The following is a 24,628-nucleotide window of genomic DNA, read 5'->3' as shown; positions in this document are numbered from 1 at the left end:
CAGGGAGAGGAAGAGTGAAAGGTAGAGGAAATAGAGGGGTGGGGTTTCCGTGCTGAGGCTAAAGGGAATTGGCAGAACTGCTTGTTTGTCATCCAGTGGGCTGTACTGGGCCCCTCCACTCCCCTCCACCCACTCCCCAGAACCATTACACTGAACCGTTACACTGTGTCTCAAATATTTGGCATTACTCTCCCTTTTCACTTATCTTGCTTCTCCCCCACATCCTCTCTGTGCTTTCCTCTGTCTGTATCCAGCTGTGTTCAGGCTTTCCTCTCGCTATCTCTCTCCCACTCTCTTAGACTCCATAGGCTCCATCTGCTAGTTTTGTTGCAAGATCAAAGTTCTCCTCCTACAATGATCTATGACAATGTTATCATCGGACTGCCATGGAATACTCTAAAAGTAATTAACCCGGCGAGGAAGCCTCTAGATTGGCATCTGATCATTTACGATGACACCATGACGACGGCTCTCAATAAAACATTGGATCCAACATCCCAGCTCTGACTAAGATAAAACAAATGATTTTTCTTCTCCTTGTAGCTTCACTTATTCATCGGACCCAGAGCTGTCATAGTGATGATGGGTTAGGATGCGGCCCAGATCCCCTCTCCGAGACCACCAGGAGCCATACAACCTATCCAATAACTTTACATTTTAGGTCAAAACCTCCTGGGAAGCACAGTGGTAACTTCATATAGTTGTGAGAAGGATAATAACAAAATTGATCATTTCATGATAATTATATCCTGTATATTCCAAACATTGTAAAATATATAAAAGTGTAATATATTCTCCTTGTCAGAAAACGACATGTCAAAATTCATGGGTGTGTAAAAAAATAAATAATAACAGTAATAATAGTCAGTGGCCTGAGTGACCAGCTAAGAATGATATATAACACTGTGGACACACATATTTCCTGAGTCAATGGGTGAAGCAGGGCTGTCCCTTTGCCCATCCTGTTTGATGACAATGTCCAATATCACACTTCAAAACAAAGACCGAAAATGATAACAAATACAACTGGAATTTATAAGTCGTTGGGAAAAAACTGAAATAATAGTAACGTGTTTACCAAGCACAAGGCCAGTTTAAAATAGTGTTTACCAAGAATAAGGTCAGTTTAAAATAGTGTTATCCAAGAACAAGGCCAGTTTAAAATAGTGTTGACCAAGAATAAGGTCAGTTTAAAATAGTGTTATCCAAGAACAAGGCCAGTTTAAAATAGCAGTTACCAAGCACAATATCTGTTTAAAGTGTTTACCATTTACAAGGTCAGTTTAAAATAGTGTTTACCAATCACAAGGCCAGTTTAAAATAGTGTTTAACAAGAATAATGTTAGATTTAAATAGTGTTTACCAAGCATAAGGTCAGTTTAAAATAGTGTTTAGCAAGCACAAGGTCAGTTTAAAACAGTGTTTACCAAGCACAAGGTCAGTTTAAAATAGTGTTTACCAAGCAAAAGGTCAGTTTAAAATAGTGTTTAGCAAGCACAAGTTAAGTTTAAAATAGTGTTTACCAAGTACAAGGTCAGTTACAATAGTGTTTACCAAGCAGAAGGCCAGTTTAAAATATTGTTTACCAAGCACAAGGACAGTTTAAAATAGTGTTTACCAAGAATAAGGTCAGTTTAAAATAGTGTTTACCAAGCACAAGGTCAGTTTAAAATAGTGTTTACCAAGCACAAGGTCAGTTTAAAATAGTGTTGACCAAGAATAAGGTCAGTTTAAAATAGTGTTTACCAATCACAAGGTCAGTTTAAAATAGTGTTTACCAAGCATAAGGTCAGTTTAAAATAGTGTTTACCAAGCACAAGGCCAGTTTAAAATAGCGTTTACCAAGCACAAGGCCAGTTTAAAATATTGTTTACCATAATGTTAAAATAGTACCAAACACAATATTAGTTTACAAGTGCATGAAGGAAAATGTTTTACCTTTTAGAGAGGTAGAAATAGAGGAAATGTATTGTTAATTACTGTGAGAGTTGACATGTGGAAGATTGTGAATGACCCATTGGTCACCAGGTGACATATATAGTTTTTAGCGACTGGGAAAGAATATTATGTTTCAGGGAGATCATATTGGAGAATGAAGCTAGAAGGGAAGCGAGGGCTGGAAAGCCCACGGGCCTACGGCCAAAACAGTTTGATGACCTACGATCTAATGAAGGTTTGGGATGATATTGTGTTGGACACATACAGTAGTAGCAGCATTGTTCTCCTGTTCCCTCATCTTTCCCTTTCTCCTTTACTTTGTTACAACATGGAATGAGGAATAGTGACAGAATAGATTTAGAAAGTCACACAACTTTAGAGAAAAAGGTGGTGCCCTGAATACGTGCCAATCATCAACCTTAAACAAATAGACACCCCAATAAACATGATTTAACCAGGCAGACCAGATTACAATTCCACTATGTTCCCGAAATCCTTACTTGACCTAACAGACCAAAGTGAACCAATCCCCCAGCTATGCCAACAGCGTTGCCCAGCCCCCACAATTGTTACTGAAATGTAGGCTATTAATACCCAACTTAACACATGTCCCTCGGCTGAGACACTTATTAGCCTTAAATCAGACACTGTCACCTGGAGACTTTGCCTCAGATATTTTCTAAAGGATTGATATTTGAGAAATGAAATCACTCCAGATCCTTTCAATTACCTCAGTGCTCTCCTGCAGGTTCAATAGCAGAGTCACACTACATCATTATGAAATCACACAGAGGGGAAATAAATGTAGGCAATGGGTTACTGGCAGCAGTAAGGAAGAACTCTCCCCCTGTGAATTATAGGAACGCAAGTAGTTGCCTTGTGTTTAGAGATGGAGTGGCTTATGAACAATAACAAAGATCTGTTTTATTTTGGAGAACAGCCACTGGCTGCACCATGCACTGTACAATCTAAAATAGGCTAATATACACAATAAAGAAAAGTTAGGGTTCATGAACTTTGAACTTTTACATTGTTTGAGACCATGGCGACCCAAAACCTTATGTAAACCTGTCTTTCATTAAATACTCTATCCTGCTGAATTGTTCTAGTCTGGGAACTGTTGTTAATGACTGTTGTTAATTCTCAAGATGGGGATATTTGCCAATTTTTTGGCAATATTACTTTAGTGCCTTGCCGCGAACAGGATGCTTGTTTTGGAATATTTTGTATTCTGTACAGGCTTCCTACTTTAAACTCTGTCAATTTGGGTTAGTATTGTGGAGTAACTACAATGTTATAGATTCATCCTCCGTTTTCTCCTATCTCAGCCATTAAACTCTGTAACTGTTTTAAAGTCACCATTGGCCTCATGGCGAAATCCCTGAGCAGTTTCCTTCCTCTCCGACAACTGAGTTAGGAAGGACGCCTGTGTCTTTGTAGTGACTGGGTGTATTGATACACCATCCGAAGTGTCATTAATAACTTCACCATGCTCAAAGGGATATTCAATGTTTGCTGCCAATGACTGGAACGAATTGCAAAAATCACTGAAGTTGGAATCTTATATCTCCCTCTCTAACTTTAAGCATCAGCTGTCAGAGCAGCTTACCGATCACTGTACCTGTAGACAGCCAATCGTAAATAGCACACCCGACTACCTCATCCCCATATTGTTACTTATTCTCTTGCTCTTTTGCACCCCACTATCTCTACTTGCACATCATCATCTGCAGATCTATCACTCCAGTGTTAATGCTAAATTGAAATTAGTTCATCTCCATGGACTATTTATTGCCTTACCTCCCTACTCTTCTACATTTGCACACACTGTACATATATTTTTCTATTGTGTTATTGACTGTACGTTTGTTTATGTGTAACTCTGTATTGTTGTTTTTGTTGCACTGCTTTGCTTTATCTTGGCCAGTTTGCAGTTGTAAATTAGAACGTGTTCTCAACTGGCCTACCTGGTCAAATAAAGGTGAAATAAAAATAAAATAAAAAATAAAATAATGTGACTTGTTAAGAAAATATTCACTCCTGAACTTATTTAGGCTTGCCATAACAATGTGGTTGAATACTTATTGAATCAAGACATTTCAGCTTTTAATTAGTAATTAATTTGTAACGATTTGAAAAAGATAATTCCACTTTGACATTGTGGAGTATTGTGTGTTGGCCAGTGACCAAAAATCTAAATGTAATCCATTTAAAATCCATTTTAAATTCAAGCTGTAACACAACAACATGTGGAAAAAGTCAAGGCGTGTGAATACTTTCTGAAGGTGTCCACACCCTTTCCTGTTTCTGTCTCCTCTTTCTTCTTGGTTTGCAGAGAACTCATCCCTCTATTTACTGGCTGCCTTGGGGGGTCATATCTGGCTGGGAATATAAAATGGAGACTATCGCTTCCAACCATATGGCACTGGCAACTGTGGAACACTGCTTTCCCTTTTCCCGTTCCTTGTTCTTCCTTGCCTTGTCGTGTAAAGGCAGCAGTTGTACCATTGCGGACCAGGTAAAGGGGGAATGGGAAGGGTCTGCGCCAGTTTTTTAATGGCTATGAAATCTTATGACAGGATCAGATGACTTGCTTCAGGCATGGTTGAAGCTGATTAGGGACAGATGGTGCCTTGTCCCGTGCTCCACGTTGCCTTACCGCCTATGGGGATGTGTAAAGAGGTTTGTTCTCTGCCGGGCTAACTATTATAGACACAAACAGACAGACCAGTGAATCAGGGAGAGAGACTGAGACAGATAAACAGATAAACAGAACTGTCTAGACCGTGGCAGATAGGTTCAGTGCCTGGCAAAGGCTGTTGCTATTTCATAGAAAAGCCTTGAAAGTTTGCTGCCATGGTTTAGACCTATTTAACTGTTTCTCAACTCTGCACCCATGGGGAATCCTTTTCATTTGATTAATTGAAAAAAAAATATATATATGTATTTGTAACTAAAATCTGAACCAACTTTTAGATATTACTAATAACATTTAGTTTGTGTTTAGATAGTGATGTGTGTGACACTTCGCACTGGGATTTACACTGCATGGGAGTGCTATAAACATCTCAGAGTTGTCTCTCTTTACCCTGGCTGGAATCAATTAAACACCTCTCCTGTCTCCAGAAACTGTCAGACGGACACTCCAAGGGAATTGGAAACTTAGTGGACAGCTATCCTCCAGGACCATCATCCAGCCTCCCTGCCAGGCCCCTGATTGGCTCTCCCTGGTGTGAAGCTAGCAGCAGCGTGAGGCAGAGAGGGAGAGTGTGAGGTAGTTGGTGCTGCTGGGGGCAGCACATCTGTCGTGTTATCTCAGGAGCATTGAGCTGATGGGATTGGGGGGATGGGGGAGGAGTCTCTGGGGGGGCTAAGATAAACAGACACTACAGAGATGCCTCTCTGGGATTGTTGTTGGGTCTCTCCCGTCTCGCCACACTGGGTTAGAACTCCCCCATCTCTCCTCAATTCCCTTTTGGACAAATAACTCCAACCCCTGCGGTTCCAAAGCCAACATCCTGCTCCAAGAAGATAGGAAGGGTTATTTCCTGTTTACTTTTACTCCAGTTTTCTTCATTTATTATGTTATTGATTTCTCCAACTAACCCATACATCCCAGCCTCAATCTACAGGTAACTGCTAAATAAAGGAAACTCCAAAATACAGTAAAGTGTCTTAATAGGGTGTTGGGCCAGCACAAGCCACCAGAACAGCTTCAATGCACCTTGCCATAGATTCTACAAGTGTCTGGAACTCTATCGGAGGGATGGGAAACCACTGTGTATCCCAAATTTACTCACGTTTCCTTTATTTTGGCAGTTACCTACAGTTGAAGTCAGAAGTTTACATATTCTTCAGCCAAATACACTTAAACTCAGTTCTTCACAATTCCTGACATTTAATCCAAGTAAAAATTCCCTGTCTTAGGTCAGTTAGGATCACAACTTTATTTTAAGAATGTGAAATGTCAGAATAATAGTAGAGAGAATGATTTATTTCAGCATCACATTCCCAGTGGTCAGAAGTTTACATACACTCAATTAGTATTTGGTAGCATTGCCTTCAAAATTGTTTAACTTGGGTCAAACATTTCGGGTAACCTTTCAGAAGCTTCCCAAAATAAGTTGGGTGAATTTTGGCCCATTCCTCCTGACAGAGCTGGTGTAACTGAGTCAGGTTTGTAGGCCTCCTTGATCGCACACACTTTTTCAGTTCTGCTCACACATTTTCTATAGGATTGAGGTCAGGGCTTTGTGATAGCCACTCCAATACCTTGACTTTGTTGTCCTTAAGCCATTTTGCCACAACTTTGGAAGAATGATTGGGATCACTGTCCATTTGCAAGACCCATTTGCAACCAAGCTTTAACTTCCTGACTGATGTCTTGAGATGTTGCTTCAATATATCCACACCATTGTCCCCTCCTCATGATGCCATCTATTTTGTGAAGTGCACCAGTCCCTCCTGCAGCAAAGCAACCCCACAACATGATGCTGCCACCCCTGTGCTTCACGGTTGGGATGGTGTTCTTCAGCTTGCAAACATCCCCCCCTTTGGTCATTATGGCCAAACAGTTCTATTTTTGTTTCATCAGAACAGAGGACATTTCTCCAAAAAGTACGATCTTTGTCACCATGTGCAGTTGCAATCCGCAGTCTGGCTATTTTATGGCGGTTTTGGAGCAGTGGCTTCTTCCTTGCTGGACTGCCTTTCAGGTTATGTCGATATAGGACTTATTTTACTGTGGATATAGATACTTTTGTACCTGTTTCCTCCAGCATCTTCACAAGGTCCTTTGTTGTTGTTTTGGGATTGATTTGCACTTTTCGCACCAAAGTACGTTCATCTCTAGGAGACAGAACGCGTCTCCTTCCTGAGCAGTATGACGGCTGCGTGGTCCCATGGTGTATGTACTTGCATACTATTGTTTGTGCAGATGAACGTGGTACCTTTAGGCGTTTGGAAATTGCTCCCAAGGATGAACCAGACTTGTGGAGGTCTAATTTTTTTTGCCTGAGGTCTTGGTTGAATTCTTTTGATTTTCCCATGATGTCAAACAAAGAGGCACTGAGTTTGAAGGTAGGCCTTTAAATAGATCCACAGGTACACCTCCAATTGACTCAAATGATGTCAATTAGCCTAACAGAAGCTTCTAAAGCCATGACATCATTTTCTGGAAATTTCCAAGCTGTTTAGGCACAATCAACTTAGTGTATGTCAACCTCTGACCCACTGGAATTGTGATACAATGAATTTTAAGTGAAATAATCTGTCTGTAAACAATTGTTGGAAAAATTACTTGTGTCATGCACAACGTAGATGTCCTAACCGACTTGCCAAAACTATAGTCTTCTTAATGCTAGAGGGCAGTACTGCTTGTTACTCAGGCCCAGAAGCTAGGATATGCATATAATAGCATTGGATAGAAAACACTCTGAAGTTTTTAAAACTGTTAAAATAATGTCTGTGAGTATAACGGAACTGATATGGCAGGTGAAAACCCGAGGACAATCCATCCGGAATTAATTTTTGAGGTCACAGGCCATTTGAATACTTTTCTATGGATATTCAAAGGAATTCCTCCCAGATTGCAGTTCCTATGGCTTCCACTAGATGTCAACAGTCTTTAGAAAGAGTTTCAGGTTTGTTTTAAAAAAATAAGTTAGTAGTTGTAGTTTTTCAAGGTGGCTCTCATTTGGACTGTAGTCTTGTGGCGCACGTGGATGAGGGCGCCACATACTACATTCCGTCTTAAATTGTATCATTTATTTACATATTAGGGAACCTGAGGATTGATTCGAAATTATATTTGACTTGTTTGGACGAAGTGTATTGGTAACTTTTGGGATTCCTTTGTCTGTATGTTGAACGAGTGGAACGGGTGGGTTACTGAATCAAACGTGCCAACTAAACTGACTTTTTTGGGATATAAAGAACGACTTTATCGAACAAAACAATCATTTGTTGTGTAGCTGGGACCCTTGGGATTGCAACCAGAGGCAGATCTTCAAAGGTAAGTGATTTATTTTATCGCTATTTCTAATTTTTGTGACGCCTCTGCTGGTTTGGAAAATGTTTTTAATGCTGGTGTATGCGAGGCGCTGTCCTCAGATAATCGCATGGTATGCTTTCGGCGTAAAGCCTTTTTGAAATCTGACAAAGCGGTTGGATTAACAAGAAGTTCCGCTTTTAAACAATGTGAGACACTTGTATTTTCATTAATGTTTAATATTACGATTTTTGTATTTTGAATTTTGCGCTCTGCAATTTCACCGGATGTTGTCAAGGTGGGGCGCTAGTGGCACGCCTAGCCCAAAGAGGTTTTAACAAGACATTTGTGGAGTGGTTGAAAGAAGAGTTTTAATGACTCCAACCTAAGTGTATGTAAACTTCCGACTATATATCTCTGCAGCACTTTCTCTCAGTGGTGGAAAAAGTACCAAATTGTGATACTTGAGTAAAAATATTGATACCTTAATAGAAAGTTAAAATACTACTTGAGTAAACGTCTAAATGTATTTGGTTTTAAATATACTCAAGTATCAAAATGAAATGTAATTGCTAAAATATACTCAAAAGAAAAAGCAAAAGTAGAAGTATAAATCACTTAAAATTCCTTAAATGAAGCAACATAGACGGCACCATTGTTTTAAAAATGTACGGATAGCCAGGGGCACACTCCAACATTCAGACATCATTTACAAATTATGCATTTGAGTTTAGTGAGTTGGTCAGATCAGAGGCAGTAGGGGTGACCACGTGTTCTCTTCATAAGTGCGTAAACTGGAAATATTTCCTGTCCTGCTAAGCATTCAAAATATAACAAGTACTTTGGGTGTCAGGGAAATGTGTGGAGTAAAAAGTAGATTATTTTCTCTTGGAATGTAGAGAAGTAAAAGTAAAAGTAGTCCAAAATAAAAATAGTAAATTAAAGTACAGATACCCCCTTATGTACTTTACAACATTGCTTGATCTCAGCCTCGCCTGGACTGTTCCCCTCTGTTACTCTCTGATTCTCTATCTTTGTCTGCCTAATTCTCTCACTCTTTCTCTCCCTCTCTTCTCTCTCACACTCTCACTCTCTCTCTCCCTCTCCTCTCCCTCCCTCTCTCTCCCTCTCCTCTCCCTCACTCTCTCTCCCTCTCCTCTCTCTCACACTCGCTCTCTCACTCTCTCTCTCCCTCTTTTCACCTGTCTTACTTTTGAAAGTAGAGTATTTGTATTTGTATTTATTTATTTTTATCAGACTTATTTGCCATACCTTTCGTCTCATCCCTCTCTACCATAAACTGTTTCAATTCCTCATCAATCCAAGGAGATTTAACCGTTTTTCCAGTAATTTTCTTAATTCGTGCATGCTGTGGCAGACGGCAGGGAGAGGTGAGGGGAGTGTTATTTGAGGAGCGATATCTTGCAGGTAGCTGGCTCCACCCCCAGGCCTTATATGGACTTCCTGCCCCAACGAGGAAAGGCTGTGGGTCGTTAAGCCAGTGGGTGCTTCTGGATAAAGGAGGAAGCAGCCTGCATAAAGGAGCAGAGGAGGTGAGAGAAACAAGAGCGGTATGAAGAGTGAGAGAAACAAGAGCGGTATGAAGAGTGAGAGAAACAAGAGCGGTATGAAGAGTGAGAGAAACAAGAGAGGTATGAAGAGGGAGAGAAGTGAGAGAAACAAGAGCGGTATGAAGAGGGAGAGAAGTGAGAGAAATAAGAGCGGTATGAAGAGAGAGAAACAAGAGCGGTATGAAGAGGGAGAGAAACAAGAGCGGTATGAAGAGGGAGAGAAGTGAGAGAAACAAGAGCGGTATGAAGAGGGAGAGAAATGAGAGAAACAAGAGCGATATGAAGAGGGAGAGAAATGAGAGAAACAAGAGCTGTATGAAGAGGGAGAGAAGTGAGAGAAACAAGAGAGGTATGAAGAGGGAGAGAAGTGAGAGAAACAAGAGAGGTATGAAGAGGGAGAGAAGTGAGAGAAACAAGAGAGGTATGAAGAGGGAGAGAAGTGAGAGAAACAAGAGAGGTATGAAGAGGGAGAGAAGTGAGAGAAACAAGAGAGGTATGAAGAGGGAGAGAAGTGAGAGAAACAAGAGAGGTATGAAGAGGGAGAGAAGTGAGAGAAACAAGAGAGGTATGAAGAGGGAGAGAAGTGAGAGAAACAAGAGAGGTATGAAGAGGGAGAGAAGTGAGAGAAACAAGAGAGGTATGAAGAGGGAGAGAAGTGAGAGAAACAAGAGAGGTATGAAGAGGGAGAGAAGTGAGAGAAACAAGAGAGGTATGAAGAGGGAGAGAAGTGAGAGAAACAAGAGAGGTATGAAGAGGGAGAGAAGTGAGAGAAACAAGAGAGGTATGAAGAGGGAGAGAAGTGAGAGAAACAAGAGAGGTATGAAGAGGGAGAGAAGTGAGAGAAACAAGAGAGGTATGAAGAGGGAGAGAAGTGAGAGAAACAAGAGAGGTATGAAGAGGGAGAGAAGTGAGAGAAATGAGAGGTATGAAGAGGGAGAGAAGTGAGAGAAACAAGAGAGGTATGAAGAAGGAGAGAAGTGAGAGAAACAAGAGAGGTATGAAGAGGGAGAGAAGTGAGAGAAACAAGAGAGGTATGAAGGAGAGAAGTGAGAGAAACAAGAGAGGTATGAAGAAGGAGAGAAATGAGAGAAACAAGAGAGGTATGAAGAGTGAGAGAAACAAGAGAGGTATGAAGGAGAGAAGTGAGAGAAACAAGAGAGGTATGAAGAAGGAGAGAAATGAGAGAAACAAGAGAGGTATGAAGGAGAGAAGTGAGAGAAACAAGAGAGGTATGAAGAGTGAGAGAAACAAGAGAGCGAAATCTGTGTGATTGCCCGTTGTGACCTGAACTGTTGGACTAACCCCTTTGTGTACCGGACCGGATTGGCTGAGGACCCGAGTGTGAAGATTACCCCTGGAAAACGGAACGGACAAAGAAAACGGCTTGTGGACTGTGAGGTGATTGGTGAATTCCCCCTTCTTTCCCCATGTACGAACATCCCTAATAAACTCTATTTGTGCTACTGGTGCCTGTTTTGTTATTGAACTTGGTGACGTGGAAACCCCACACCCTTGATCTTGCTACAATGCTTATTAGTAACTGGAATAAGTAATTTCATAAATGTGTCAAGTGCAGCATCTGGTTGCTCCTCATTGCATACCAGCAAATATTCTTTACGTCATCAACATATGATTCACTACAAAACGTATTGTATGACCTCTTAAACTATATTAGGCCCAGCCTTTGGAACTTAAGTTTTTATACAGTAAAAACCCTGAAGGTCAAAGTAGAGGAAGGGGAAAATCTCACTCACTGCCTCCTCACAAGCAGCGCCTCGGCTGAATGCACTGCTCCAGCAGCCCAAACAATTCAAGGTCCGCTCTGCTGTCATCTCTCAGCTCCTTTAAGACACATGCTAAAAATGGAGTCTCCATTTTTCTGTCCTTTCCTTACTGTCTGAGATGCTACATAAAGGTCTCTGAACTACAACTGAGAGGTTAGCGTGCGGGAGGGGGGATAGCTCTATTTCCATGTCTGGGAAAATGATGGCTGCTGTTTTACGACCTCCAAACCAACTGTGCTTTTTCGCATTGTTTAACTTATTTTGGACATAATGTTGCTGCTGTGGGGCCAGACGGATTACCAGGACGTGCACTCAGAGCATGCACAGACCAACTGGTAAGTATATTTGGGCGGCAGGGTAGCCTAGTGGTTAGAGCGTTGGGCTAGTAACCGAAAGGTTGCAAGTTCAAATCCCCGAGCTGACAAGGCACAGATCTATCATTCTGCCCCTGAACAAGGCAGTACCTCTTGTTCCTAGGCCATCATTGAAAATAAGAATTTGTTCTTAACTGACTTGCCTAGTTAAAGGTAAAAAAAAAAGTCACTGACATTTTCAACCTCTCCCTGACTGAGTCAGTAATACCTACATGTTTCAAGCAGGCCACCATAGTCCCTGTGCCAAAGAAAACAAAGGTAACTTGCCTAAATGACTACCGACGCGTAGCACTCACGTCTGTAGCCATGAAGGGCTTTGAAAGTCTGGTCATGGCTCACATCAACACCATCCCGGGAAACCCTAGACCCACCCCCATTTGCATACCGCCCCAAGAGATCCCCAGATGATGCAATCTCAATCGCACTCCACACTGCCCTTTCCCACCTGGACAAAAGGGACACCTATGTGAGAATGCTTTTCATTGACTACAGATCAGCGTTTAACACAAAAATCATCACTAAGCTAAGGATCCTGGGAATTAACACCTCCCTCTGCAACTGGATTCTGGACTTCCTGTCGGACCACACCCAGGTGGTAAGTGTAGGTAACAACACATCTGCCACGCTGATCCTGAACAAGGGGACCCCCGGGGGTGTGTGCTTAGTCCCCTCCTGTACTCCCTGTTCACTTACGACTGTGTGGCCAAGCACAACTCCAACACCCTCTTTAAGTTTGCTACTGACACAACAGTGTCATTAGCAAACTGCCTGATCACAGACAACTATGAGACAGCCTATAGGGAGGAGGTCAGAGACCTGGCAGTGTGGTGCCAGGACATCCACCTCTTCCTCAACGTGAGCAAGACAAAGGAGATGATCGTAGACTACAGGAAAAGGAGGGCCGAACATGCCCCCATTCACATCGATGGGGCTGTTGCGGAGTGGGTCGAGAGTTTCAACTTCCTTGGTGTCCACATCACCAACAAACTATCATGGTCCAAACACACCAAGACAGTTGTGAAGAGGGCATGACAACACCTTTTCCCCCTCAGGAGACTGAAAAGATTTGGCATGGGTCCCCAGATCCTCAAAAAGTTCTACAGCTGCACCGTCGAGAGCATCCTGACCGGTTGCATCACGGCCTGGTATGGCAACTGCTCGGCATCTGACCGTGAGGCACTACAGAGGGTAATGCGTACGGCCCAGTACATCACTGGCTCCAAGCTTCCTGCCATCCAGGACCTATATACTATGCGGTGTCAGAGGAAGGCCCAAAAAATTGTCAAAGACTCCAGTCACCCAAGTCATAGACTGTTCTCTCTACTACTGCATGCCAAGCAGAACTGGAGCGCCAGCCAAGTTTAGGTCCAAAAGGCTCCTTAACAGCTTCTACCCCCAAGACACAAGACTGCTGAACAATTAATCAAATGGCCACCTGGACTATTTACACTGACATGAATAGTCGCTTTACTATGCAATGTCACTTTACCCCTACCTACATGTACAAATGACCTTCTTTAACCTGTACACCCGCACATTGACTCTGTACCGGTACCCCCTGTATATAGCCTCGGTATTGTTATTTTACTGTGTTACTTTTTATTTTTCACTGTAGTTTATTTAGATTAATTTTTTTACTCTAATTCTTGAATTCTTGAACTGCATTGTTGGTTAAGGGATTGTAAGTAAGTATTTCACCTGATGTTTTCGGGGCATGTTACAAATAACATTTAATTTGATTTAATGTTTCCATGTCTGTTCTTTGTTGCAAAAAGTTAGCATGGTACAGTACCTACGTGCACTAATAACACACATATAGAGGGCCTCTTTTCTATAGTAGGCTAATGACAACTGACAGCCACCAGACCAGCTGACTGACAGCCACCGGACCAGCTGACTGTCAGCCACCGGACCAGCTGACTGACAGCCACCGGACCAGCTGACTGTCAGCCACCGGACCAGCTGACTGACAGCCACCGGACCAGCTGACTGACAGCCACCGGACCAGCTGACTGACAGCCACCGGACCAGCTGACTGACAGCCACCGGACCAGCTGACTGACAGCCACCGGACCAGCTGACTGTCAGCCACCGGACCAGCTGACTGACAGCCACCGGACCAGCTGACTGACAGCCACCGGACCAGCTGACTGACAGCCACCGGACCAGCTGACTGACAGCCACCGGACCAGCTGACTGTCAGCCACCGGACCAGCTGACTGACAGCCACCGGACCAGCTGACTGACAGCCACCGGACCAGCTGACTGTCAGCCACCGGACCAGCTGACTGTCAGCCACCGGACCAGCTGACTGACAGCCACCGGACCAGCTGACTGACAGCCACCGGACCAGCTGACTGACAGCCACCGGACCAGCTGACTGACAGCCACCGGACCAGCTGACTGACAGCCACCGGACCAGCTGACTGTCAGCCACCGGACCAGCTGACTGACAGCCACCGGACCAGCTGACTGACAGCCACCGGACCAGCTGACTGACAGCCACCGGACCAGCTGACTGTCAGCCACCGGACCAGCTGACTGACAGCCACCGGACCAGCTGACTGACAGCCACCGGACCAGCTGACTGTCAGCCACCGGACCAGCTGACTGTCAGCCACCGGACCAGCTGACTGACAGCCACCGGACCAGCTGACTGACAGCCAGCAGAGCTGTTTATGCAAACAAACAACATCAGGCACTGGCTGCTTCACAGACACTGCTTTTGTACTGCTACTACCAGCTGGTTGCAAAACAGATCATTATTCTTCAACACCTATTCAATGTGTCCTGGCCCACAATTGGTGCTTGTTGAGCAAATGGATTGTTAACAGACCTGCATACATATAGATGATCAAATGTACATACACCTTAGTGTGTGGTTAAATCAATCTTGTATTCAGGGTTGTGTGTGCAGTCATGTAGTTATAAACTCAAAGCCTTATGTAAAAAAAAAACAGAATACCTCACTCTGCTAGTTGTTTATTTGACCTCAGCAACAAGATGTCCCCTACAAGGTCATATTGCAATCGTACGGTGAAGGATACATCACTACACAAGGATGACTCCAATGCAATGTTATGACTGCCACACACATGTAATTCATTTGAGGTTCACAAACGTGGCCCTGTGCTATAGGTAGGGAATGATTCAACCTGTAGGCATGGTGGCATGTAATTGTCAATTAACATTAAAATCACATTTGGCCCATAGCACTTTAGGAACATCAGCAGCCAAGCATGATGGCACATTTTATGCTCGCTTAATCATGATCATTTCACAGAGAGAGTTACTGGAGCTCATCCTCACTCACAAGTGACAAGTCAGTCTCTAAAGTTGGGTCTTTTTCTCGTGGATTTTGAAATAACCGGACCTCTTTTTTTGCTTCAACCCAATTCCTGTCAGTAGTTACTGCACAATATCAAATTAAATCTTAAAGCCCTCAAATATTATTTTACAAGTTTTTTTTTAGGTGTGCTGAGTAAAATGAATCTCTTACGAGGAGAAATAATAAGTTGTGCACAGATAAATAATGTAACGCTACCCACCCTTCATAAAGTTCATATGCTTCATGAGGTGGAGAACCAGTAACTGGCTTCAGTAGCAGCAGATCGTCGTTATATTTGCTGCTGTCGCTCCTCTGTTACTAAAATGAAGTTTAAAAAAATGCATCAACAGAAAATAGCAACAGTCAGGTCCTGAAAGACAGCGTTATAAATTCTAATGGCACTTGCTTCCCTCTCTCCTTGGCCTATAGCTGCCTCTGTCATTGTGTAGCCTACAGGTGTATTGTGTGATAAGACTTGCTATTACATTATTACCTTAAATGTTTGAGAGTACGATGTATGGAGAGAAAACAGGATCTAAGCACTGACTGGAGAGACACTAACTAAGCCAATGGCCGACGTGGTAGTATTCTCCACATTCCAATCACAGCCTCCCTTTGTGGTTCCACCATTTATCCTGGAACCCACAGAAATGGATATATACGGTAACTGACTATTACATTTTCGGCCAGGTTGCAAGGGTGCAAGCCTGAGAAATTTGCTTTGCTTCTCATATCCAGCCAGATTAACTGTTTGTTTGTCATTGCATCTTCTAATGAGAGTGTACATTTTTCTCATGATGCGATTGCGCCTTGTTAAATCAGAGATAAAAGTCCCATTAAACAGCAGTCTTAAAGTGCCTGGTTGTGAGAGCTGTTTTTATCCTGCAGGTTTCTAGTTGCCTCTCTGGCAATGGGTCCCTTGCTGTCAGGCCAGGGCACGGGGATCTGAGAAGGTCTATATTCACACCTGTCATATCGCCTGGCTGCTCCCTCTCCCCGACACCCGAGGAGACAACAGTAGCATGCACAAGGGACAGCATAGCTGCAGTCTCCCCTGACTTTGAAAAGTGAAGGCATTTCTAACAGACAAGCATCTACCTCCTTTCCTCCCATACTTGTGTGCCTCAGGTATTTTTCTATACATAACCATACACTTCCAGCATCTATTTGGTCTGATAGCAGGTGGCAACCTGTCTGTCAAAGCATATTCAATGATTATTTCAGTTTAACAATTGTATCATTCTTCTTCCTGCGCTGTCAATGTTAGGCCACTTTACAAGGCAGCTCTTGACAGGAAACACATGGGTGGAGTAAAAAAAAATGAACAAAAAACCCCTGTCAAATTCAACTGAACAATGCAAGACAGAGTAAAATAAAACAGCTGCTTGCTGCCATTCATTTTGTTTTGTTTTCTTGATTGCAACACTCCTGACCTCCCAGTTATACGAGCAGCACTCAACATGCCTCTTGGACCACCAGGTGTTTGATACATGTTATGCTTCAGGGGTTTTCTCTCTCAGGGGTCAACAAGGTCAGCAGTCATGTGCTTTACAATGTGGAGTACGGGGGTTGTCAGGAGATACAGTACAGTGAGTCTGTTTCAGTAGTTCTACTCCAAACTCTTCTCCTTTCTGTTTTACAGTGCAGCAGCAGAAGATGTCATATTGGAATTCCACGCATGCTTAGGGATTGTTCTGATCTGCAAGACCCAGGCCCCAGGCAGCTCAGACAGGTAAAGAGTGGTGTGGTGTGGTGGTTAAACGGTACCAGACCTGACCGTGGGAGAATACTCACTGGTTGGCATGAGTTGTGTCATGGCTTCTGGTTTCGCTTGGTCCGGGGTCGCGTTAAAGGCCACAGCCGTGGAGTTCTCCATGTCGAGCAGAGCGGGTGTCAGGCAGGACGTCAGGAGAGGGGGATTGAGGGGGACAGCTGACAGGGAGAGGAAGAGAAGGAGAAAGAGAGAGAGCAATAGAGAGATGGAATTTGGAGGGTAAAGGGGGATCCTGAAGGAGGAGTGTAGGGGTGTTACTCGGCTCTATGTATCAAATCTCTATAAGAAAGGAAGTCAGAGGAAATAGTATATTAATGTCTCAATCTCTCTTAGCCTGTTTGGTATAGGTGAAATAAACTTATACTGTACACACACACACACACACACACACACACACACACACACACACACACACACACACACACACACACACACATCACACACACACACACACACACACACACACACACACACACACACACACACACACACACACACACACACACACACACACACACACACACACACACACACGCACACGTACGTACACCATGGACTGTTGCGCTGTTGCACTCACTAGATCGTACTGTTCTGTCCCAGATTTAGGCATATGAATAACAGATCCCACCTCTCATTTCTACATAGACAATATCTAAGAAGTTTTGCAAGTATCTCACTCCAAACTGTCAATCAAATCACAGTGGGTCGTGACTCACCAAAAATCTGAGGCTACCTATCCTATCCCATTCCCTTGGACGTGGTCCATAATCCCTCCTCCCTCCCTCTGCTTCCGTGTATCTACAGCCTGCTGCTGACCCAACACCTTTCTAACAAACAGAGGAAGTGCAGCTTTGAGGAAGCATGGAGCCCAGCCTTATCACAGTCAAACAGTCAGATAGACAGTTTACTCTTGAGAGCTGAATAACTCTCCACTCACCCCCCCTCCCCGCCCTCCTCACACCAAACCTGTTTGTCCTGTCCTGTCTGCCGTCTCCCCTGTCTGTCCTGTCCTGTCTGCTGTCTCCCCTGTCTGTCCTGTCTGGCGTCTCCCCTGTCTGTTCTGTCTGCCGTCTCCCCTGTCTGTCCTGTCTGCCGTCTCCCCTGTCTGTCCTGTCTGGCGTCTCCCCTGTCTGTCCTGTCTGCTGTCTCTCCTGTCTGTCCTGTCTGGCGTCTCCCCTGTCTGTCCTGTCTGCTGTCTCCCCTGTCTGTCCTGTCTGCCGTCTCCCCTGTCTGTCCTGTCTGCCGTCTCCCCTGTCTGTCCTGTCTGCTGTCTCCCCTGTCTGTCCTGTCTGCCGTCTCCCCTGTCTGTCCTGTCTGCTGTCTCCCCGGTCTGTCCTGTCTGGCGTCTCCCCTGTCTGTCCTGTCTGCTGTCTCCCCTGTCTGTCCTGTCTGCTGTCTCCCCTATCTGTCCTGTCTTCCGTCTCCCCTGTCTGTCCTGTCTTCCATCTCCCCTGTCTGCCATCTGTCCTGTCTGCTGTTTCCCCTGTCTGCAGTCTCCCCTGTCTGTCCTGTCTGCTGTCTCCCCTGTCTGTCCTGTCTGCCGTCCCCCCTGTCTGTCCTGTCTGCCGTCTCCCCTGCCTGTCCTGTCTACTGTCTCCCCTGTCTGTCCTGTCTGCTGTCTCCCCTGTCTGTCCTGTCTGTCCTGTCTGCCATCTCCCCTGTCTCTCCTGCCTGTCCTGTCTGCCGTCTCCCCTGTCTGTCCTGTCTGCTGTCTCCCCTGTCTGTCCTGTCTGCCGTCTCCCCTGTCTGTCCTGTCTGCTGTCTCCCCTGTCTGTCCTGTCTGGCGTCTCCCCTGTCTGTCCTGTCTGCTGTCTCCCCTGTCTGTCCTGTCTGCTGTCTCCCCTGTCTGTCCTGTCTGCTGTCTCCCCTGTCTGTCCTGTCTGCTGTCTCCCCTGTCTATCCTGTCTGCCATCTCCCCTGTCTCCCCTATCTGTCCTGTCTTCCGTCTCCCCTGTCTGTCCTGTCTTCCATCTCCCCTGTCTGCCATCTGTCCTGTCTGCTGTTTCCCCTGTCTGCAGTCTCCCCTGTCTGTCCTGTCTGCTGTCTCCCCTGTCTGTCCTGTCTGCCGTCTCCCCTGTCTGTCCTGTCTGCTGTCTCCCCTGTCTCCCCTGTCTGCCATCTCCCCTGTCTGCCCTGTCTGCCATCTCTCCTGTCTGTCCTGTCTGCTGTCTCCCCTGTCTGTCTTGTCTGCTGTCTCCCCTCTCTGTCCTGTCTGCTGTCTCCCCTGTCTGCCGTCTCTCCTGTCTGTCCTGTCTATCCTGTCTGCTGTCTCCCCTGTCTGCCGTCTCCCCTGTCTGTCCTGTCTGTCCTATCTGCTGTCTCCCCTGTCTGCAATCTACCCTGTCTGTCCTGTCTGTCCTATCTGCTGTCTCCCCTGTCTGTCCTGTCTATCCTGTCTGCTGTCTCCCCTGTCTGCAGTCTACCCTGTCTGTCCTGTCTGCCGTCTCCCCTGTCTGTCCTTTCTGCCGTCTCTCCTGTCTGTCTTGTCTGTCCTGTCTACTGCTCTTCCTATGGTACTCAGTCAGCCTCTCTTATGTCACAATAGATGATGTTCTGTGTGATCAAGCTTCCTCTGTTCAAAGGAATAATTAATGTGTCTAACGGTCTAATATTTTGGCCTTTGTACTTTGTACCTTTGTGTTATATTTTGAAAGTTAGAGCATATGCGACTCCAGAACATTAGGTTCAGCACGCACAGCAGGTGTGATGCTCTGACATCACCATGGTTACACAGAATATGTCAGTAACGGTAATTAACTTGATTGGGACCGAATGTCCTGGATCATTTTATCTCAGAACTTCTGTGTCTTGGAGAGTCTTGCAGCACCCAACCAATGTTAGTAAACAACCAAAATGTTTTGACTCCAGGGTCTCATGTAGAATCCAAGCATTGATTCTGAACTTAATTTACCACAGAAGTAATTTTGAACAACGTTTTCAGTGTTTGGCGTCTAATGGCTGACTGGGTGCCACGACGAGGACCAGATGTCAAACCCAGCTGCACTGTCACATGAGCTGAAAGGGCAGTTTGACTTTTGTTTTCATAAAAACGCAGACTACTGCATCATAGATGCATAAACCCACCTAGGTTATTGTACATACCACTGTCTGCCTCCATTATAACTTAACAGAAGTGTCTTATGTGAGGAGACACAGGCACACTTTGACCAATGTTGAGGTGAGAAAAGAGCCTTGTGGTTGTCACAAACCTCCAAATGGAAATGGCAGCTTGTGTGAGTAAACAACCAATCAACAAGTTGCCTCGTCATTTCCTCCTTCAATAATAGTGACGATGTCACCGTATAGTATATCTTTGACTTCAGCGGCTCTTTTATTATGACAACTGGTCATCTGTCAAGAGCTGTCTCAGACCGTTCTCACTTGGCCCCTGTCCAAATGATCCTCTAACAGCATTAAGAGAATGCTGAAGAAAAAAACATACTTTAGAAGTAGTTTTCACAAAGGACCTTAAAAGGAGCATGCACTCACCAAATTTCCAGAGCTGCACAGCAACACGTTTCCAAGAATTCCTGCCTACACTCTCTAACTCCACTCTCCAAGAAGAAACTGTTATTCAGAAAAGAGCAACAGAATGTTTAAGGTCCGTTAGTCCTCCCTCTTCACCAATCTTTCACCTTATACCGTTCACTCAAACACTGTCTGTAGACAACCCTTTTTTTTTAAATCTCGCCCTGAAAACTGGGTGTGCTGTGCAGCATGTGAACTGTACTTTTTCCCCCCCAGTGCCTGTAAACTCAATCCCCTAACTAATGATCTCTTCTGCTCAACCAATGGACCGAGAGGCCCCTCCCAGCAACAAGCAAATTATTCCCAAGTTTCACTTTAGGCCAGGGTAGGCTAGAGGGAGGAGACAGGAAGAGGGAGGAGAAGAAGGGGTAGGGCATTGACCTCTATCCAAAATGTAGTCTGTGAAGGACTGCCGTTGACTGTTAAGGCTGTGGACCGAGCAGAAACACATTCATCATGGGAGTTATGTAGTCCAAAACCCTGGGATCGATTCGGGTAAGGTTTGCTCAAACTGACTTAAAGGAGCAATAACAAAGGGTCACCCCACTATTGTTTTGGTAAACAGCTGAGGAATGTGGCTGGAACAATTTAACCACTCTCAAGTTCATTAAACAGAACTATGGATCCAAGGACTGACAATACATGATATCAAAATGATAGTTTTAACCATGTTTTGAGGGTTTACAGTTTCTTTACAATTACATTTTTTGACGAACAAAGAAAAGCAAGCGCATATTTGGGTTCCGATGTGGTACAACTGTTGAACTAAGCTCTTGAGGCATTCATAAGTTATATTGGTCAAGAATCAATGGGTATATCATTTATTTAAAAGTCCAAAAATGGATGTACCAATAGCAGATTGCCCCTTTAACAGAGAGGGTTTTGAGCCTATAGGGAATTAAATCCATGGCTCTAGAGTTACAGTTGTGTGGAATGAGGGAGAGCGATGAGAGAACGGGACAGGAATTTGAACAGCTGCACAATACTTAGGGAGTGTTCATCTAAACGCCATCTCCAGTTGCACTACACAGTACAAGTAGCAAGAACAGTACAAACCGTGTCTGCCTCTGTTACCATTTTGTAAAAGATTCTAAAGAATTCTCGAGGTGTTCTAAGACGAACGAGGGATATTATCCAACAGATTATTAAGACTTAATGCACACTCCCTACAGCAGATATCGACTTTCATTTGGTCTGATGTATCAAGTCTGTTGTCAACATGGCAATTTAAACATACTATTCACTCAGTGTTACAATGAAAAGTATCGTTGAAAAGTATATTCATGTAACACTTAATACGTTAGCTCCAACTCGAAGCCAGAATCCTTTTTAATGGCCATGCTTGGCTCATTATGCGCGGTCAACTTTCACCTCAGCAAGACTCGATTGTGAACATAACCAATCCATGACTGAATGACAAAGAGGTGGGAGATATGTATCTGATCTCCATGTGTCAGTTCATTCTCATTATCCCTGACTTCTGCAGAGATCCTCTGCCAAGCTTGAAGCTAATCTTGTCCTTCTCTAGTCATGTTCCACGTTCCACAGACTATATAGAACCCAGGTGTCTTTCATCTCTGCACAAGGACCCAACTATACGATACTGAGATGACTGAATTATGCATAGAAAATTGGCATGATTACACAACAATACTCTCAACACAGCAAAACATGTTTTGAAAGGATGACGTCATCTTTTCATGATCAAAGTAGGAAGGTAGGCTACTGACTGTCAATGAGGCAATAGACTGAATATATCATTTTAGATTGAGCAAAGAATGCAACACCCATGAAAGCATCAATGATGGCTTTGTTACATCTACTCGAAAAACACTAACTGACAATTCATGTTTAATCTTGTTTTGTTAAACCACCATTTCAAACATATATTTTATTGTCCTTTGCTTATATTTAGAAAATATTTCCTCTGGCGCATTCATCTGGTTAGTGGCAGAGAGAAACTTTGAGGAATTAAAAAAGGCAGATGCTTGGTGTTTGGTGCAGGTGCCCTGAACATGTGGGATCTGTGTCTGTGGACCTAGTGGCACTACCACTAGGTGTAGATGGGGACCACTTTAATAGGTTTCCTGTTTCATGCCACATTTTGTTTAAATCTTGTGCCGTTCCAAGCCTAAGATAATAAGATATATGTTAACATTGTTTTAACATGTTTGTAGTAAAATAAGAATTGACAAAACACCACCTCCACATCTTTTTCAGGGGATGTATGAACTCATCGTCTCGGTTTACAGTTGACACATATCTTTATTCCTCCCTGTCTGACTTTCCAGGGTGTTTGTTTTCTGAGAGAGATGATATTGCTTATTCAACAGCATTATATTCATTTTGACATATACATGCAGTGGGATTGCTCATCATCTGGCCATTTATCAAAGATGTCTTGCACTCTATAAAATACTTCTCTCTGGCTCTACTTTCACACCGACACACACGATTTGACTAAACCCCTTCTGGCAAAGTCTTAAATCATCATGACCCAATCTTCCTATCTACGTTTGCTCAAATGCCTCTTGATTGCCACAACACAACTTCACGTCTGTCTGGATTGTTGTCATCTTCACCTCTGCCTTGCTCCAGCATTGTTGTCAACTTCACCTCTGTCTTCCTGAAGGATTGTTGTCAACTTCACCTCTGCCTTGCTGAAGCATTGTTGTCAACTTCACCTCTGTGTTCCTGAAGCATTGTTGTCAACCCAACCTGGTAAATGGTAAACAATTGTTATTTATTTACATGCATTTTCATTTATTTTTATTTGATCAGGTAGACCTAAATTGACTGAGAATACATTATCATTTGCAGCAACGACTTGGGAAATAGTTGCAGGAAAAAAGACAATTGGAAACTGGATGTATTGACCTTAAACATGATGTATTACCTGTAATACATTTAATGTTTACTTTTTAATTAGATAAAGACGATCAGGAAACACAATGGAAAAGAACTGGGAAGTAAAAATCAGTAACTAACAGAGAAGGAAAGATAAGCCCCTGTTTTTTAATCACATACTGTACCTTTGAATAACTGTTTTATTTTCTCTGTAGCCGAGAGATAGTATCTAAGAAACAAGCCTCAGACTCATCGATAGACAGGAAAATAGCGAATACTATAGGTTTCACAACCTGCTTATATAGAAAATAATAATAATAAACAGAAATACAGGCCAAATGTAATTTATCCTGAAATAAGTGAATCGAGGCTGTTTAGAGATAAAAGTGAGTTATATTGTACCCATCACCCATTGAGCGGAGAGTGATGTGGGGGTCCTCGACACATTGATGGACTGCAATTTAAATAAAGCTTGGCTAGCTGGAACTGAATAGCTTTTTAATTGCAACCATTTTCTTTAAAAAATGGGGGTGACTGGTGACTGTCAGGGACTACAGATGCCAGGCAAACAGTTTTTATACCCGTCTCGGTGGCACCAGATGTTTGCCTGTCATTTTAGCTATTACATTAATTACCTAGAAAACTCATTGTCTCACTGCATGCGTTGAGTTACTGAAGTGGTGATACTAAACATGAGCATAAAAGCTCATTTATTTGCATCACCAACCCTCGTGAATTTACGCAGTCACAGAGCATGGCATACCAAACGATAAGAATAACACATATCAGTCATATCATATGCAGTGATGAAGTGTTTGCATACTGTAGGTTCCTGTAGTAGTCTGATATATACAGTAGCTTACACCATATAACCCATATAATAGCCTGATCTATACATAACCCCATATAATAGCCTGATCTATACATAACCCCATTTAATAGCCTGATCTATACATAACCCCATAACCCCTGGGGCCAAGCTTCCTGCCATCCAGGACCTCAAAACCTCTATAAAAAGGTGTCAGAGGAAGGCCCTAAAAATTGACAAAGACTCCAGCCACCCTAGTGGGTGGCTGGCTCCGGTACGGCAAGCGGTACCGGAGCGCCAAGTCTAGGTCCAAAAGGTTTCTTAACAGCTTCCACCCCCAAGCCATAGGACTTGCTGAACAGCTAATCAAATGGCTACCCAGACTATTTACATTGAACTCCCTTTTTTATGCTGCTGCTACTCACTGTTTATTATCTACACATAGTTACTTTACCCCTACCTACATGTACATATTACCTCAATTACCTTGACTAACCTGTACCCCCGCACATTGACTTGGTACCATACCCTGTATATAGCCTCGCTGTTGTTATTTTATTGTTGCTCTTTTATTTTTTACTTTAGCTTATTTAGTAAATATTTTCCTAACTCTTATTTTTCTTAAAACTGCGTTGTTGGTTAAGGGCTTGTAAGTAAGCATTTCACAGTAAGGTATACCTGATGTAT

General features: G+C 43.6%; 1 protein-coding gene across 1 annotated transcript in view; it reads right to left on the bottom strand.

The window, feature by feature from the left end:
* glpc (Glycophorin-C) overlaps nucleotides 1–20,366 on the bottom strand; it is a 40,985-nt gene extending 20,619 nt beyond the window's left edge. Inside the window, 2 exon segments of the mRNA NM_001146555.1 lie at nucleotides 16,779–17,037; nucleotides 20,248–20,366. Of these exon segments, the coding sequence (NP_001140027.1) occupies nucleotides 16,779–16,860 (82 nt within the window). The 5' untranslated portion in view covers nucleotides 16,861–17,037; nucleotides 20,248–20,366.
* Between the last annotated feature and the right edge of the window lie 4,262 nt (nucleotides 20,367–24,628).

The sequence above is a fragment of the Salmo salar genome, chromosome 21, assembly GCF_965601325.2.
Source record: "Salmo salar chromosome 21, fSalSal1, whole genome shotgun sequence".
Classification (NCBI taxonomy): domain Eukaryota; kingdom Metazoa; phylum Chordata; class Actinopteri; order Salmoniformes; family Salmonidae; genus Salmo; species Salmo salar.
The sequence above is the reverse complement of the archived record's forward strand: the minus strand, read 5'-3'. Positions and strand labels throughout refer to the sequence as shown.